General features: G+C 38.4%; 1 protein-coding gene across 2 annotated transcripts in view; it reads right to left on the bottom strand.

Annotated features, from left to right (window-relative positions):
• Window positions 1-17,196, bottom strand: part of TMEM163 (transmembrane protein 163) — a 114,116-nt gene that overhangs the window by 15,198 nt on the left and 81,722 nt on the right. For both annotated transcript variants that reach the window (XM_064514624.1, XM_026108751.2), the window contains one exon: window positions 9,820-9,916. In XM_064514624.1, coding sequence (XP_064370694.1) covers window positions 9,820-9,916 — 97 coding nt within the window. The remainder of the gene's footprint in view (window positions 1-9,819; window positions 9,917-17,196) is intronic.

Raw genomic sequence — 17,196 nt, 5'->3', positions numbered from 1 at the left:
TCACCATCTGTCACAGGTCCTGACGATGACCCTTCTTCAGCTCAGGTGACCAGTCCCCGCCCCCCGTGGGGCCTGTCGGTGCCTGCTGTGTTGCTGGCCAGGCTACCACTGTGCTCCCCATCGCCACCTTCACACCTCGCCACAGCCTCCTGCTCCTCCAGGTTTCTCAGGAGCTCACGCTTTACCTGGGCACACTGGCTATTGCACCACTAACAAGGCACTCTGTGGAGTGTGTTACATAAGCAGAAAGGGCTGGTTTCTCCCCTCTTCCCCCAAAGGATTGGGTCTATAGATATAAATAGGGATGTTTCTAATACAAACACTTACCAAAAATCCAAATCTCCATCACACTTTCTCCAAGTAATAAAGAGTTCATGTAATCTGCCCAGAGGGAGCTTCTGGGAAGCCAGAGGGTCTATCTCACCAGCTAACTTCAAAAGGGACAAGAGTTTTAATTGCTTTTCACTGTCAGAAAACAAAAGCGACAGCCCAGTGTCCGACTCAAGTAGGAGATTTATTCTCTTCACACGGAGATATAAAGATCTATTATTAGTACAAAAAAAAAAAAGTCTTGTGAACATCTAAACTTGTATGCGTAGTGCTGAAGTGCTGTGACAGAGCAATTCCGCAGAGGAGAATACTTCTCAAGGAATCAATAGCAAGGGCGCAGTCCTGTGAATGCTGCTCGCTGGGGACACTGTGGCCCAGAACTGAGGAGCCATAAACTCCAGGGAATTCTCTCAGGTGAACTCAGGACTCCTGCAAAAGGTCTGCTTAAAACTTTCGGAGCGCTCATGAGTCACATTTTCCCAGAATTCCTCTATTTTATCAGACAGCTGTAAAGCATAATTTTAAATAGTGTTTGCTCACAGCCTCAGAAGCGTCCCTCTTGCAAGGCTGCCATTTCTCCAGCTAGCAGGGGACAGAGACCAGCAATCCATTTCACATAACCCACGTAAGTGGCTAATTCTTGCCAACAACTTTTAAGTCCTGTCACCTTCGTAAGATCTGAAAACAAGACTTTTCATCGATCACTTGAACTAGCTACTAAGTCACAGTTAGGAAAAAAAACGTCCGCTACACTTCACTGTTGTCCAAGCCCCCCCAGCGTTCTCACGGACCTTTAAGAAGCATGTAGAGTTTTGGGTTACATTACTTCTTTAAGGCCAAACACCAAACCATACATAATATTACTGTAATAATTATAAAAAAGGACACTGAGTGCATATTCTAACATACAATAATGCATACCTACATCAATTTGAAATGCTAGGTAATTAATTTTATATATACATATTTGTAAGAAATATATAGGGAAACACACATAAGGATATGTACTCTATGCGTGTATATAATCACACATTTGCTACATTGCTATTGACCTATAATTCATCTATTGACATTGTTAAATACATTAAATATCAGCATATTTATTATAAATGATTAAATTAGCAAATAAGTTAGAACTCAAAAAAGATACATTGTGCCATCCTTAGCTTCCCTTTTCAATTCTAATCAAGAGTGTATGATGCAATTACCTATGATTTCATTTATAAAAGCATGGGAGGAGCTACATCTGATACGCTGCATGTCTTTTGTGTACAAACTGATTATATTTTTCCTTCTTTGTGCTGTAGCAAATCAGAAACATGGCATAATGGTTGCTTACTCTTACAAAAAAAGTGTCCTTTGCCATACTAATGAGCACAAATGCCAAACTGCATTGACATTACATGTGTTATACTATTATCTAGGGAAATGCAAGCAGTAACTGAATAGTAAATGGGTATTGATTTACAACCCCAGGTGAAATTAAAACAGTCACTCTCAGTTTTGCTGGGAGGGGCTTTTTTTTTTTTTTTTTTTTTTACCCTTCTCAAAAAACAGGGAAATGTTTGCAAATTCTTTGTGGTAAGAGTAGAAATAAAATACACCATTTTACATTTAAGCATTTATATTACCCAAGAGTATATAGTAATTGACATGAAGAAGGTATGGAGGCAAATGAAAAAAGATTTCTATCAGAGAAATGTCAAGGGTTAACACTAACAAAACCAAACGCAAAACAATGCTTGAAACCTAAGCTTAATTTGAGTTTTCAACTGATTTCTCAATACACCAACAAAACACGAAGAAATTACTAAAATTTACACAGAAATCCAAACGTGATGCCATCAACATTATGGACTACCACTATTCCCCATATTTCAAAGACAAGAATATGTACCAAATCTTCAGGGTCAGTACTGGATATGGATAGAGCTCTCTGAAACATTAATAAAGGAATGGGAATTCCTTTTCCTACTGGGAATTATCTCATTATGGCCAACATAGGTTGGAGAACAAATACTATGAATAACAATAGAGGAAACAGTCTGAATCTGATAGCTAGGAAAAAGTAACTCATTTCTAAACCAACAAGAAGTGATTCCATTTCAGGTTCAATATCCATATGTAATTATTACAGAAAGGCACGATGTAGAAAAAATTCTTAAATTGCACGATCAGAGGAGGATTCATTTGAAATTAAGTGGGAGGGTAAACAGAGCAAAGGTTTTATATTCCAAATGCCAAATGTTGATTAACTTAGTAAAGTCAGATGTAGTGACAGACAGCTAAAACTCTTAGAAATCTTAATTCCAAAAAACTCGGAAAGAACAGCTGGCCTACCTCTTCTAACTATTCTAACAAAGTATTAGGAACAAAAAAGAAGAAAAGGGGGGAAAAAAGAAAAAATGAACTGAGCTGTGAAAAAAACTTCCATAGGAGTCAAGGATATGAAACTGAAATAACAGCTGCCGCATGTCATGCTGAAGTAGACCCTGAAAAGATAAAGATTCATGGCTGTATAAGAAATAAGAAAAGAACAAAGGAAGAAGCGAAATCTGTAGCTATAAGGTTACCACACATTAATGGTGTCTCTCTCTTTAGTTAAAAATTTTGTTTTCAAGCAGTTTCCAATCTTTCTGTATTTGCTCAAGATTTTCAGGTGTACAATAGCGTGTTCAGAGCTACTCTTCATTGCAAACACATTCACAGTGTTTGAGCAGATCAACTGTACAGCACATGCATAGAAAGTCCAAGATAGCGTTAACACTTAAACAATATTAATGCTTGTAGGAGGGTGTTGGTGCACTCCGAGTGCTCTATACAGCACACGTACACCTACTTTTCTTCAGGAAATCTAACCCAAATATTTAAGCATACTAGCTATATGGTAAGAATAGGAGAGAAACAGTAAGGTTTCCGTCAAAAACAACACTTTCCAAGACAAGTGTAAAATGTCATCACATTTCTAAATTGATAAAATATAAAAGCTTTAATTAAAACATTTGCAGGCAAATGGGAAAAGAGGTCAGAGATTGATAAAGAAAGTGACTTGTGCGTATGTGTTGATGCATGCAGAGACTACGTCTACACCCCCACACAAATCTGTCTCCAAAGGAAACTGATCTCTGCAAAATCAAGGTAAGGTTAGATGAAAGTCAGATCCTCTCTGGAAGGGATATGAAAACTTTATTCTCATCATTTATCCCTGTGTCCAAAAACCAGAGACCCACCATACATTTTCTGATGCCCATCAAAAGTCATTTCCAAACTTCCAAAAATGTGACTGCCCTCTACACAGAGAATTTCTGTTTTGATACAAGTTGTCACAAGAAGTGCAGAATACAGGAGGAATTATACATCCACCCCCTGCCAGGACAGTACTTGAATTAAGTATGTAAGGAAGTTCAGCTGCAGGATTCTTTTCATTATTCATACTGTCATAAATGAGAGAAAAAAAAGCCATTATGCTTCTCTCTACAGATACTCAAAATTGGTGGTTTCTGGACTTTCTGGACAAACAGATCCCTTCAGCGGCAGTATTTCTCCTAGAACAACCTCTGCCTTACCATTAACTCTGTAATTCATGACTTCATAAATTAATTCATTTAAAAACACAATGAACAATATAATTCTATGGACCAGTTGTTGCAAGTCACTGCTCCGTATCACAGATATTGAAAACACTACTGTAGCACAAGGGATTCTATTTTGAACACTTAGGATGAATATATTTCTCGATTACTTAAAGAGAAAAGTCTTTTCCCCATGATATCAATAAGTGTATAATTAATACAAGCATAGATTATATAGTAAGGATACAATTAATTCACTGGCCAACTCTCCTGATACAGGATATCATTCTTCAGGGCAGGCTTCCTTTTAATTATTATATAAATATAAATTAATGCACACAGGGAAAAGCCTAACTTTACGTAACAGTGACTATTTCTGAACTTACTGTTAAGTGCAGAAGAAAGAATCACAGTTACAAAAGTTCTGCAAAAATATCAGTTCAGTGCTCAACAGTAATTTGAAAAAATTAACATGACATTATGCAAGTCCATTGTGATGACTACACCTTGAATCCTGTGGGCTCTTAGGGTTTCCCCATCTGAAAATGAGGACAGAACTAAAGAGAAAGGTACCAAGAAGGTCAATGATCAAAGACACAGACCATCTCCATGTGATGAACGACTAAATAGACAAGGATTCTCCTGCTGTCAGGAGACCAGTGGGGCATACAAGGGACGTAGATAAACTCCTGGATGGGATGAAGGTTAATAGGGCAAAGTACCTCTTCCAGTACAAGAATTATAGGGCAAGAAGTATAGTGGCAAAAAAACAAACTGGCAGGTGGTAAATTAAAAACAAAAACAAAAGAAGGTATTTCTTCCAACAGTGTGTAATTAGAGGCTCATATGACATTGTGGATACTAAAACTGTACATGGCTTTAAAAAGTGTTTAGACAAATTCTTAGAAGGAAAAATGCATCAGAAGCTATGACACCGCTGGCTGTGAAGCTAGCCGAGACTCAGCCTGCCAGAGGCGGGGAGACGAGGCATCTGCCATCGGCAGGGCAGGAGGCAGCGCTGCCGCCACCTTTAGCCTGACCCAGCAAGGCCACTGTTGCACTTGCACATACAAAACATACCAACTGCCAGGAATCAAAATTGCACAGACAAACATTTCTCATTTAAAACTGCCTGTAATTTAAACAATTAATCTACTCATTGATATCCTACTTTATAGGTTATTTCCAAGGTAACTACAGTCCTTGGCATATCAAGCAAGGGAACTAGAGAGAGAATATAGCACTTCTGTTTTTCCCAAGGTTTTGAAGTGTTTAAAAGAATTATTAAAAACACTGCCTGTGTTGACTGTGTAGTGATATACTCTATACACTACTTATTATTACTCAACACAATGGAAGAGGTAAAACAAACGAAGGAGAAAAGGGAGGAGAAAGAGTATTGAAAAATGCAGAAAGTCAGTAGCTCTAATTCTCCTCTGTTTTATACCAATGTAGATCAGGAGTGCTGTCACTCAGCTTGTTTCAATTAAATCACATTTGGCATGGAATAAAAGAGAATTCAGCTAGGTGACTGAAGAGTGCCGGACTTTGCTGACCCTGAGCTCCAGTGCTGAAAATTAATTAGTTCCTCTCTGCAGCCTAACAAGAAACTGTGGACATGTAAGCCCCTTACAAGATCGGGTACCAAAGCTGGAAATTCCATTAACGTGTAAATCTGTCATTCTCTTTTTGATTCTCTGAACCCTGGCAAGGATTATGAGGTCTTAGATTTCAGACTTATGGCTGAAATCATCATAAGAAAAGAGAAAAATACCAAAGACTCCTGTTTCTTTATGTCCGCATAAATAAAATAAAACCTATGTTTAAAACATCTGAAAAGGCATTTCAAATGATTTCTTAGTCATGTGAATTTTATATCCTTTTTTTATTAGTAGTATTTTCATAAAAACAACTCTTCTGAGAGCCATTTCAAGGACAATGCAGTCTCTAAAAAGCTCACAAATTCTTTCTAAGGAAATATCTGTCATGCCACATGCATATAAGTCACTGACAAATAAGTGACCCACACATCTTATATGCAACAGGAAATACAAACAGCTCTGTATAATTGATCCAGAATGATTCAGAAGTGACAGACTACCCTTTTAGCATTTCAACCATAGCAGCTTACAATTAACAAATAGATACTTGCTCTGTTCCAATGAAACTTGTCCATATCATAAATTGTTTTCTCCAAAACTTATGTAAATTAAAATGAACTCAGAGAAACTATAACTGCTCCCTATTTTTAACTGTGACAAAGTCACTGAAGTTTACCACAAAACAAGATATAAAAAAGGCACTTCACAGTTCTGACAGAGATGTAGTCAATCATGTTGCTTTATACAAACACTCATGTTAATCTTGAATCCCAAATGAACAGTAGAGCAACACATTCAAAACTGTTTCTGTCTTCAAGACAGACAGACAATACTAGTTTTTTGTTCAACATCTAAACACCAAAAGGAATATTTTCCAGTTAGGTTTTAGCTACGTTATTTCCTCTAAAATTGGAGTTACACATCTAAAATTTCACAAAATGCTTTGGAAAGCACCCAGATCTTTAATGACCTTTGCATCAAGAAAGAATAATTTAGACATAAACTGCACAAAAAGATCATGCTATTATGACTCCTATGTGAAAATTATGCTGATATACACATCCCTTCAATCCAATACGGAGCTCTTAACGCTAGTTTTACACTAGTTTGGAGACCAGTGGAGTTACTCTAACCTTTCCTTGGTCTTGATGGTCTATTCTTGCTTACATCACTAGGATAACTTCCCTGGCATCAGAGTACCACACATGCATGACACCCCTGTACTACGGGAATCATCACTACAAACTATTTCAAGTCATTATCTTGATGCAGAACTGACTACGCACTGCTATGCAAAAAGCCATTAGCAGATAGTGCTGTTCCAATCAACATATTTCCATATGTGTCCATACATTGTAGCTACATTACCTGATATTACAGAAATCAGTTTTATCAGCTATTTGTTCATCAATGCTGCAAGAAGTAGCTGCCATCACCCTAAAAAAAACAGTAGAGGCAGAAACTTCTTCCCCTATTGGTTTCACCTGAGCAGGTTTCTGTTCCTCTAAGACACTAATGGTACTGTCTGGGCAGCTGCAGACTAGCTGAGAACATACTTGACCAGCAAAGACCCAACCAACCGGGAAGAAGGACTGTTTCTACTGAGGAACAGAGCAGCTAAAGGAGCACTGAGCAAACAGAAAATCGGCATCAGATTCAAACCACAGTTTGAGCAACTGACAAGGTTTCAATCAAACAACACCCTTTTCCCCCAAGTACTATTAGTGCAGTAACTCTTAGGCATAATAATCCACTGGCCATGGCCGGCAGCAGTATCTTTGCTGTAACACTGTTCTCTTTCTCCCCTTTTTACAATGTTATTCTTGGCTTACACACAGGTCTTTCACCTGCCACCCAACCTTTACCTGAATCATTTTCACACAGTGAGAGGCAGTGAAATATGGAAAGACTTTGAAAAGAGAATCCTTGCCATGTCATTTCAGAGACGCTGAACATACCATCCTTTTTCCCCCCGTGTCCTAGCCTACTTTCCAGGCAGACTTCCAAGGCCTGCGAATTCTCTCGGTGTGCACATGTGGCATTCACCCTGCCACCAGTCAGCCACAATCTGTGCCCTGCCAGATATATCTTCCCAACAGCTGGTATTACTTGAGCACATACATGACTAAAACCAGTCAGCCTGATGTCACAGGAAGAAAACTACCTATTTATCCTGATACTGGGTCAAATGTAAGTAGTAGCCACCCTAACTTTACCTGCTTGACATATTTTTTATCCCACCAAAGTCTGAAACCAAGGTAGTCTGTGACAAAAGGGATCTGTAAAAATTGTTCTTACGAGACACTTGAAATTTGGTGGGACTTGCCCTTTGGTGATAACTTTCTATAGCTCCGACTTCATAATTTTGTTCTTCTGTAAAGACATTTTAAAAATTAAAAAATGAGGAAGTAAACAAGCCTGAGAGTCATCGATAACTTTGAGGCTGCAAACAATAGGAGTTTCTTTCCATTTAAGAAACAAGACCCTCATCTGCAGAAATTACCTCTAATGATGAAAGTAGGAGATACAGATTCCACACATTCCCAATTTTTGACTCCACTGTTGAAATTATTAGGGCATTTGCCCACAAAGAATTAGACTGAGGCATCCAAATTAATCTGATCTACGCTACCATATAGCCACCAAATGAGTGTTTCAATTATCACTGCAGCCTCACTTCTTAGCTTACTTCTGCTTCACACAGTCAAGACTGTATATTTAGACTTCATTTTCTCACTAAAGAGGATTCAAACTGTAACCAGATGCACTGTTTGGGTAAAGCCAATTTAAGAGGTTGTCTGTTTTTAGCTGGCCATCTCTGTAGGGTCTCCCTTCACGTTAGCAGGATCTCCTTCAGCCTCACTGGCACAATGGCATCCATGCTCACTCCCTAACCTGGTTCTGTCAAGATGTTTTAGTTAACTTTAAGAACTGACTATTAACAGTTTTTAAGCATTTTGACAGAAGCAGGCTAGGGAGCAACTATATGTGCTGTTATGTTGGCAGAGCTCAGGAGGCAGTAAATTACAAAGAGTGGGAAAGAGGAAAGGTAACATGCAAAGGGAATCCAAACCACCTGCAGCCAAACAATGCATCTAACTGCAATTCAGTAATGCATTAACTCATGTGCTTTTGCTATGCTACTCATCATTGCCCAAATTTCACTAAACTACTAAAAATAATTTTCTGTAGTTGACTAGCTTCATGAAAGTTTCAATAAAATATACCATCCAGTAGGTCATTTGCACTGCTATAAGTGGGTAACAGGTTGAAATTTCATTTTTCCAGCTCTGCCTCCATCTCCTGGTTGAAAGCAAGGAGTTGAGGTTTTTCTCCAGTGATGGGAAAGGTCCTTGGGGGTCAAGCCCTGATTTTGCGCTTGCAAATGGACCAAACTTCATGAAGGCTGAATACAAAAGGTATAAGTTTGGTTGCATATACTACAGCTGAACTGAAGCCTCATTTGTTTGAGCACATTACAAACTGGTCCAGTGAAAGTTAGGAAGAGTCTCTTGGGAGAGAAAATGTTGCCATTTGGCTCTCCCAGTGAGTAGCTGGTTTGGATGAGTAGAGCTCAGGGAAGTTAATAACCACTACTGGAAGGAAGCAAGCAGGACAGGACAGAGCAGAGCTGAGAGAAAGGCTGCTGGGGAGAGCTGCTCTATAAGCCAGGTAGGGGCTGGCTTCCATACCAAAAGAAAGCAGAGAGCAAGAGAAAAGCCTTTTGTAATGCTCCATGGTGAGCCAGTTGAAAAGCCAGCTCTTTCACCCAGCATGCTCCCCTCACCTGTTTCATTCCTGCTACTTGCACATGGCTCTGGAATTGGAGGCAAGAGCTGGAAAACAAAAAAAATACAATCCAAAAATACATTTTTCCAATTTAAAAACAAAATACTGAAGCGACTGGAGTAGTAAACTGTGGAAACATTCTCCTCATAAAAAGGATTTCAATTCCGCCACTTTCATTAAGGCTAGAGACCTTTTCAGTGTCACTGAACTCCTACAGTCCTGTATAAAAGTTTTAGGCAATTTGTGTTCAGAAAGATTTGGTCTGTAACACCAACTCAGGAGAAGAAAGGATAGAGTCATACTTAAAAAATCCCTAAGCACTAGGGATCCCTAAATACTAGCGTCACACAAGAAAAAAAATGCTGCTTGAAGACTAAGACCTGCAGTGAGGTTCAGCCAGGCAGGATCTGCACCCGCTACAGCTCCACTGAGTTCAACGGGGCTCCCTGTAAGATGTTGCCCTTTCTCAGTCTCACTGGAGGTGCGGGGAATAAAAAGAACATTTTAAAGAATATGAATCACCTTACCACTTCTGGAAGCACCTTCTTTGCAAGGTCATGGATGGCTTTGATCACAATACATATAGATGACAGCAGGAATATGACACCCAAGATCACACAAGCTCTGGGAAAAAAGGAAAAAAGAAACATTAGAAATTATTTGGAGTTGTTAACTCTCCACTGCTAATGGATAACACACAACAGAATTTTAATGGTAGAAAAGCTTAGGAAGATAAAGACAGGGACTTGAGATAAGACAATGAAGAGAATTTTACAGTTCTTCTCCACTTCTTAAAATCTGGATTGTAAGTGAAAAGGCAGGACAGAGCACATGGATATTTCTGGTCCCCTGAGTGACAAGGAAAGACGTGCCTCTTCTGCTCCTGATGATGTATCAGGCTTCCAGAAGACTGGTTCTCTGTTCTCTTTCTCTGTTTCGCTGGGTCTGGCATTAGACATAATCAAGGGAACTTCATTCTCTGTACTGAGCCAGGGCAGATATTTGGTAAATCTGAATAGTAACATAATGGAACATGAAACCTCTGTTTCCTCCCCAAATCTCCAAGAAAAAATGATTTTAAATGCAGTTAATAAAAAAAATCTAGCAGGTTAGATGCATCCATTCACAGGCTGTCCAAGGGTCTCACAATACCTAAAGGACACAAATAAGGATGTCTCATTGTATTAAGAACTGTACAGAATTAGACTCCTTGACCCTGCTCCATAGAGCTTACAATGTGGAAGCTCTTACAAAAAGCAAACAAAAAAGCAAACAAAAAAGCAAACAAATGGGAAGGTGAACAAAAGATGAAGTAACAGAGAATCTTTCCCATGTTTTGCATGGGAAGGAGGTAAAACAGGGGGCTTACAAAGCTCACAAAGCATACTCAGAACTTCATAGTTAAAGAAAAATCTTGTGTTTTTGATTCAACATACAGTCTGCTACTAGTTTGAGATGGAGTTCCTCTTGCTGTTAACTAATAAGGTTTTGATTTCTTTACAAACAATAATAGCCAGTCTACTACAGTATCAATATACCTGTAACTCCATTTTACGAATAGCACTTTATATAAAAATTCTACTAGTAAATAGAAAAATTTACTGTCGATAGAAATAGAGCGAGAGCATTTTTAATGTTTAAAGCATTAAATATTTAAGAAATTATTTCTATAAATACATTTTCTCTTCTCTTTGGTATTCACCACCCGGTACCTATCTGTTAGCTCAGTCTAAGGATGCTATATTTATCCCAGTAGCATGCTACTATTTTTAACAATTCAGACATCAGGCCATCTGGTGGTCGGCAGTACCGCTGTAACGCTCACGTCAAGCTCAATCTAGGGACTGCAGTCAGACTGGCATTGCTCTGCCTAGGTCAAAACATGCAACTGAAGCAGTGGTGCAGGTGAGCACCGGGTCATTTTATCCACCAGCACAAGGAACACGAAAATGCACTGTGGAAAGTTTACCTAATCCCGCGGGCAAATTCTAAGTAAAGAGGCTGCCCTTACACCACGGAGTACAGACAGCGTGGAGGCTAGTACCCTTCTCAGCACTGGTGTGACCAAGGTATTCCTCGCATGTTGGCATGACTCTGCTATGCCTGGTCTCAGGCAAATTGCAGCAGCCCTTCATTTTCTCAAACATAACCTGCTGTAAAAGGCAGAAAAAGCTCAAAACAGTCCAGTTACCCTTAAGTCCCACCCCTAGACTAAAACACAAGAACAAAAATCTGGCCTGCAACCTGTGGGTAAAGGGAGAAACTCGCAGGGTGGACTCTCTGCACAATCCTTTGAGGTAGATTCTCTTGTAATGACTATTTCACTTTTTTGGATAAGGAAGCAAAAACATGTACCAAAAATTCTACTCATTTACCTGGGACAAATGCAAGAGTTACATAATTTGAACACAGAACTGGCACACAGAAGTTGGCTGACTTGCCTAAGTCACTTGTCAAGCCAGTGACAGGTAGAAACAAGATCCATACACTTCATGCAAGAATATGCTGACATTTCATTTAAAATCAACACTTACAGAAAAACTTTTACTACTATTCCCAGCCAGCTTAAACCAAGCAGACCATAAATCCATGTGTTGGAAAGAATAGATTGAACTTCCTTGTGTCAATACACACTGTTTAATGCTACGGGCGTGGGGAAGCGAAAACAGTGAAACATGATCACCTTCCCTTATCATATCTTCTCTTTCCTTTATATATCATCTGAGGAAGATAGGTGAACTTTCCTTTCAGGTGCCTGCCCTGACCATTGCTGAATACAGTTTTCACACAGTTTGGACAGTTTGGGCTTAGCCTGATCCCTGTAAACCCTCCTACCGCCCAAGCAGAACAGCAGGAGTCTTGCACCTCTGCTTATGCCAGCAGACAAGTAACAACTTCAGCCCTCTCAAGCTGCTTATCCTGTTCCCCAGATCAGCTTTTACTGTGTCAAAAGAATTCCCATACACCTACTTAACCTGAAACAGCTAAAAGAAGAAAGAAAAAAGGAAGAAGTTAACAACAGAGTGGCAGGAGTATTAATAGCAGAGAGAAATGCAGTGTGAGGCTTGAATCAGCACTGAGTCATCATATCAGCAAGGCTAGCATCTCCTTTATACACCGGCTTTCAGAGTCTGCAGCCATGCAAAATTCATGAGTAATGGCACAGTACTGTAACAGCTAAAATATATGTCTCCTCTTTTCCTGAGTATACCAACTTATCTTCAATACCATGAGAAAAAAATACTGCATGGTTTCTTTTAACCTTGTTTACCAGAAAAACACATTCTATAGACTGCAAACCATGCAAAACTCAACTGAAAATGTGCAAAGTAAGTAACCCCCCAAAATTAATCTTAACTTTTAACTGCAGCACATAATAACCAAATTGCAATTGGTTATTGTAACCTTGCTTTATTTTCAAGCCATTAGATAACAAAAACTTTAATACAAGCCTGCTAACTGCCATCTGCTAACAATTACTTCAACTATTTTGCAACTAAATAAAACATTTCCAGCTGCAAATGAAGGGTGTTAGTGCCAGGGTTTCAGGCAAATGCAACTTCATTAATAATGTTCTGCTAAATTGGATGAGCCAACTGCCATTTCTGAACAAGTTCAAGTCAACTCAGAATTGCCTATAAAAACGAAATAATGAAAGAGGAGCTATACAGAAGTGAGGTTTGACTGAAAACCTAGTGATGATCTTCCAGATAGCATTGGCTTGGAATCACCATAGCAAACTCTATAATATACTCCTCAACCTCCAGAGTTGCCGTATTCACCGAGACCAATTCACACACACTGGAGTAACTGGTGATGTGTGCAATACCCTCATATTTCAGACCACTAGTATCTTTTTGCATACTCTCTGCCCAGCGACCCCTGTGAGGCACAGATCTCCACCTACGTCACTATCAGTATCACTCACATCTCCTAGCACCTATGGGAAATTGTGTTCTCAATTTCTGTCCACTGTTCATCAAGCAAGACTTTCTATAAGGTCAGGTCTTGCTGGCAGTATTAGATCAGCTCAACTCGATCCTAGCTCAGGTCTGCCCACATGGAGAAGACTCATGCTGGCAAGGGGCTGGCAGTCAAAACCACCTCTCTCTGCACATCATCTGGAGGAAGACAGAAACACAGGGCTGTGTCCAGGCGCTGCTCCATTGGAGCCCCGCTGCCTGCAAGGCAGCAGCTCCCAGGCGCCTGCCAAGCCTTTCCATAGGATGTCCAACATATGTTTAAAAGCCTTCACTCCCCCAGCTCCCGGCCTAAGCCTCTGTTCTGCCACCACGCTCCTTCACAGATACGACTTCCTGACAACTGCACTCGAGACAAGTTTTTTGCATAGCCCCTAGTCAGCACAAGTCTCCCTTCACTAAGAACGAGGAGAACGGGGCAGAAAAAGGCATTCTCAAAGGGCACTGAGACTAGACAAAAACAGCATTTTTCTGTTGCCATATGCAAGCAAACCATCAATTAAATATATATATATATATTTCTACCCTATTTCACATAGAGCACTGTTACTTAGGTCTTACCCCACAGATCTTACATGACATGCTCAAATGGTTTACCAAATAACACTCTATTAATTAGGCTGATGAACTTGCATATCGCTTTGATATTACTATACTTTTTTCTTTTTCTTTTTTTTTTTTTTTTTTTTTTTTTAAAGAGAAGCTGCAGTATTGCCCTACCTGGTTTTAAATCTTGGAAAAAAACATTAAAAGTACCATACTGAGTAGAAACACTAAATAATAATAAAAATAAGTAGCAATAAAAACCTGTGCTTATTTTACAGCTACTTCTACATGAGTTAATACATAAAGCAGTCCACTAAATATCTACTATCTCATTAGAGATATAAGTTATCGATAATGCAAAATAATTGATTACTACAGGTTTGACAGGCAATAGAATAATAGATGAATCTGACTTCTCTTTCAGTTCTGTATAACATATTGCCTGTAAAAGCTTATATATCTCCTAAAAAGATAGAGGCAGAGGAACAAAGGGAATTTAGTCAAATTATTTTAAAACATAACAGACGATCATTGTTTGACTTACAGAAAAAATAAGCTTTCTGGAATCTTTTAGAATGAAGTACAGCTTAAAGAATAATAGACAGAATAAAGAATAATAGACAGAAAGGACATCCGAACAATAATCAACTTTTAGGTCAGCTAAAGCTCCAACATGCAAAGGTGGCACCTGGAATGTAAGAGCAGTGAAAATTATAAATTATGTCATCAAGCAGTTGCTACAAAGAGTTAAATATTACAATTCAACAGTGAAACTACCCAGTCTTCTTCAGTTTGATGTAGGGCTTAGTAGTAGATCTAGATCTGGGGAAGATACTTCATGATATATTTCTGTTGCAGCATTTTTATCTGAAAATCCTGACGATAGTATAAAGTATAATTCATTGTATTCAATAACAGACTCATTGCTTTTGTCAGGTTCTCAAGATAACTTTGTCACAAATACAACATACTGTTATATCAGTCATGTTGCAGCCTCAGACATTAAGAATGCAATTATTTGGATTTTTTTAAACTGCCAAAGAATGTATATAGAATTTGAGCTTCAAACACTCCCAGTCCATTTCTAGTGAAATTCAAAAACATGATTATGTCCGAATCCTAAAAGCTAAACCCATGTCTTTAAGCCAGAGCTTGGATCTAGCTGTGTTACAACCTGACAATTCCTCAGAGGCATTTCTCTAAAAGCGGGGACTACAACTACAAATATCCCTTCACCATTACGCTGGCCCTGGATTCCTGCAGTCACAACAGTCAAGATCTGGAGATCAATGTAACTGTATCACAAAACATTCAGCTGCTACCTCATTCTCCCTAACATATTCCCTGTACTAAGCTGTAATTGACACAATTCTTCATTTTGATGACAAATTCTCACAATTCATATGGAAATTATAAAAGGAAATCCTTCACTGTAGGCATCTGATAGTCCTTCCCTGTATCAACAAGTTGATATTTTTACATATGTTAATGGCTTTTAAACAGGTAGCTGCAAAAAATACTAAGATTCAGGGTTTTCCATCTCCACAAATTGTGAAAATTTTAGCCACTATTAGTAAATTATCAATCAAAATTTTTTTCCTTCTTATCACAAAATTCATTTCCTAAGGAGAAAAGATGCAACTATCCAAGTCATTTGCATCGAGCAGACACAGCAAAACACCCTTCTAATTCGTGGATTTGTCTTTAACGGTGTCTTGCATTCATAATTATTTGTTAGGGCTCCCTACAGGTAGTGGTAAGAGTAAAATCTGTATTATTTCAAACACAGAACTAAATACCAACCTTGCCCAGATCTCTGTGGTGATTAATCTTCAAAGTAATTCAGCAATTTTACCTTCTGCATCTCTTGCCATACTCTTTTCATGAGTATAAACTCATTAGCGCCAATGGGACTGCTCATCTGTGCAAGCAGCAGTCAACCTGAATCAAGGCTGCAGATTTGGACTCTCAGTTATTTACTTTATAATATTTTGTAATAGATAAATAAATAAATAAATAAAATGTTACATATAGAGCCAAAGAAAAAAACCCTGCTATATACTACCTCAAAAGAGATCTGGACTAAGCTTCTCAAGGGTGACTGAGAACAGTTTTTCTCAAATCATTTGACTGCTATAAAATACCTACAGCAAAATGACTCCCTTCTTAATTATCATCCCACTATCTTGCTGGCAAACAGAACGCAACGACACAGTACCAATGAGGGTTTGTAATGAAACCTTGGGTAATTACTCCTTTCAAGTCAATCTGCTCTAATAGCAGCAGAAGTGGTGCAATAGAATTAAGGATTCAGAAATAATCAGTGATGCATATAAATATATTCTGTAAAAATGTTTTAACTTTCTCTTAACAGCTCAAGACACAGTTGTTTTGGGCTGGGGGGTGGAGGGGGAAAGATTCTGATATACTTGGCAATGTTTCTCTTACATCCTGGAATGATTTTCACCAGCATACTTCAGGTTCATTAAAACAGTCCATGAAATTTAATGACACTATGTGGAATAAAACAAGATTGTCATCAGCAGTCTAATTACTTCCCAGTTTTGTGAATATATGATACATCTAAAATGCAATATTAAAAACCTAACCTCCCTCCCTGTTTAACAATGATATGTATAATTAAATGATTTTGTCATTTTGGCTCCAAATAATGTAACAAGCAATAACTAAAATCATCAGTTTCAGATGGTATTTCCTTTTCTTAATATCATTTATGGACTTCAAAAGAAATTCCAGATATTTAAGAAAAAAAGCAAAGCCAAAAATATGTATTTCTTGGTGTTGCATATATTATTAGGCTTAGTCTTTCTGAAATGACCGCTGACAGTAAATACCGCATAGTTCTCTCAATGTTGTCATTGTTCAGGCACTGGAATTGCTCACAAAGGTCCAGCATTTGCTTCAGTGTGGCACTGCATATGGAATCAGAGCAAAAAGTTGCTCAAATTTATAAATACTTGCAACACAGTTACAATAACATTTTAAACAGAAAAACAAATTATCTCCAAATATTTATTTTTAGTAAGAGATTTAAAGGTGTAGTTTGTGAGGATCAGGGATCACAAACTGACGTCTGCAGTAGACAGTAATACACTCCTTCCTTTCATACAGGCTCAGCTCTAATACAAGTCTATTTACACCCTCTAACATTTTTCTCCATGTTAAATTGAAGTTGGGAAATTGAAGTTTCCTAAAACAACAGAATTTCTCTCTCTAATAACATTACAGATATCTCTTTTTATTGCCTTAGGTTACAACAGATTCCTAATTCCACCCCAAAGAAATCCCAGATAATCTTGGTCAATTCTGTTTTATCCATCTTATCCCCTCTTGTATCTTTTAACTTGGATTGTGTTA

Source organism: Dromaius novaehollandiae, chromosome 7 (genome assembly GCF_036370855.1).
Source record: "Dromaius novaehollandiae isolate bDroNov1 chromosome 7, bDroNov1.hap1, whole genome shotgun sequence".
Classification (NCBI taxonomy): Eukaryota; Metazoa; Chordata; class Aves; order Casuariiformes; family Dromaiidae; genus Dromaius; species Dromaius novaehollandiae.
The sequence above is the reverse complement of the archived record's forward strand: the minus strand, read 5'-3'. Positions and strand labels throughout refer to the sequence as shown.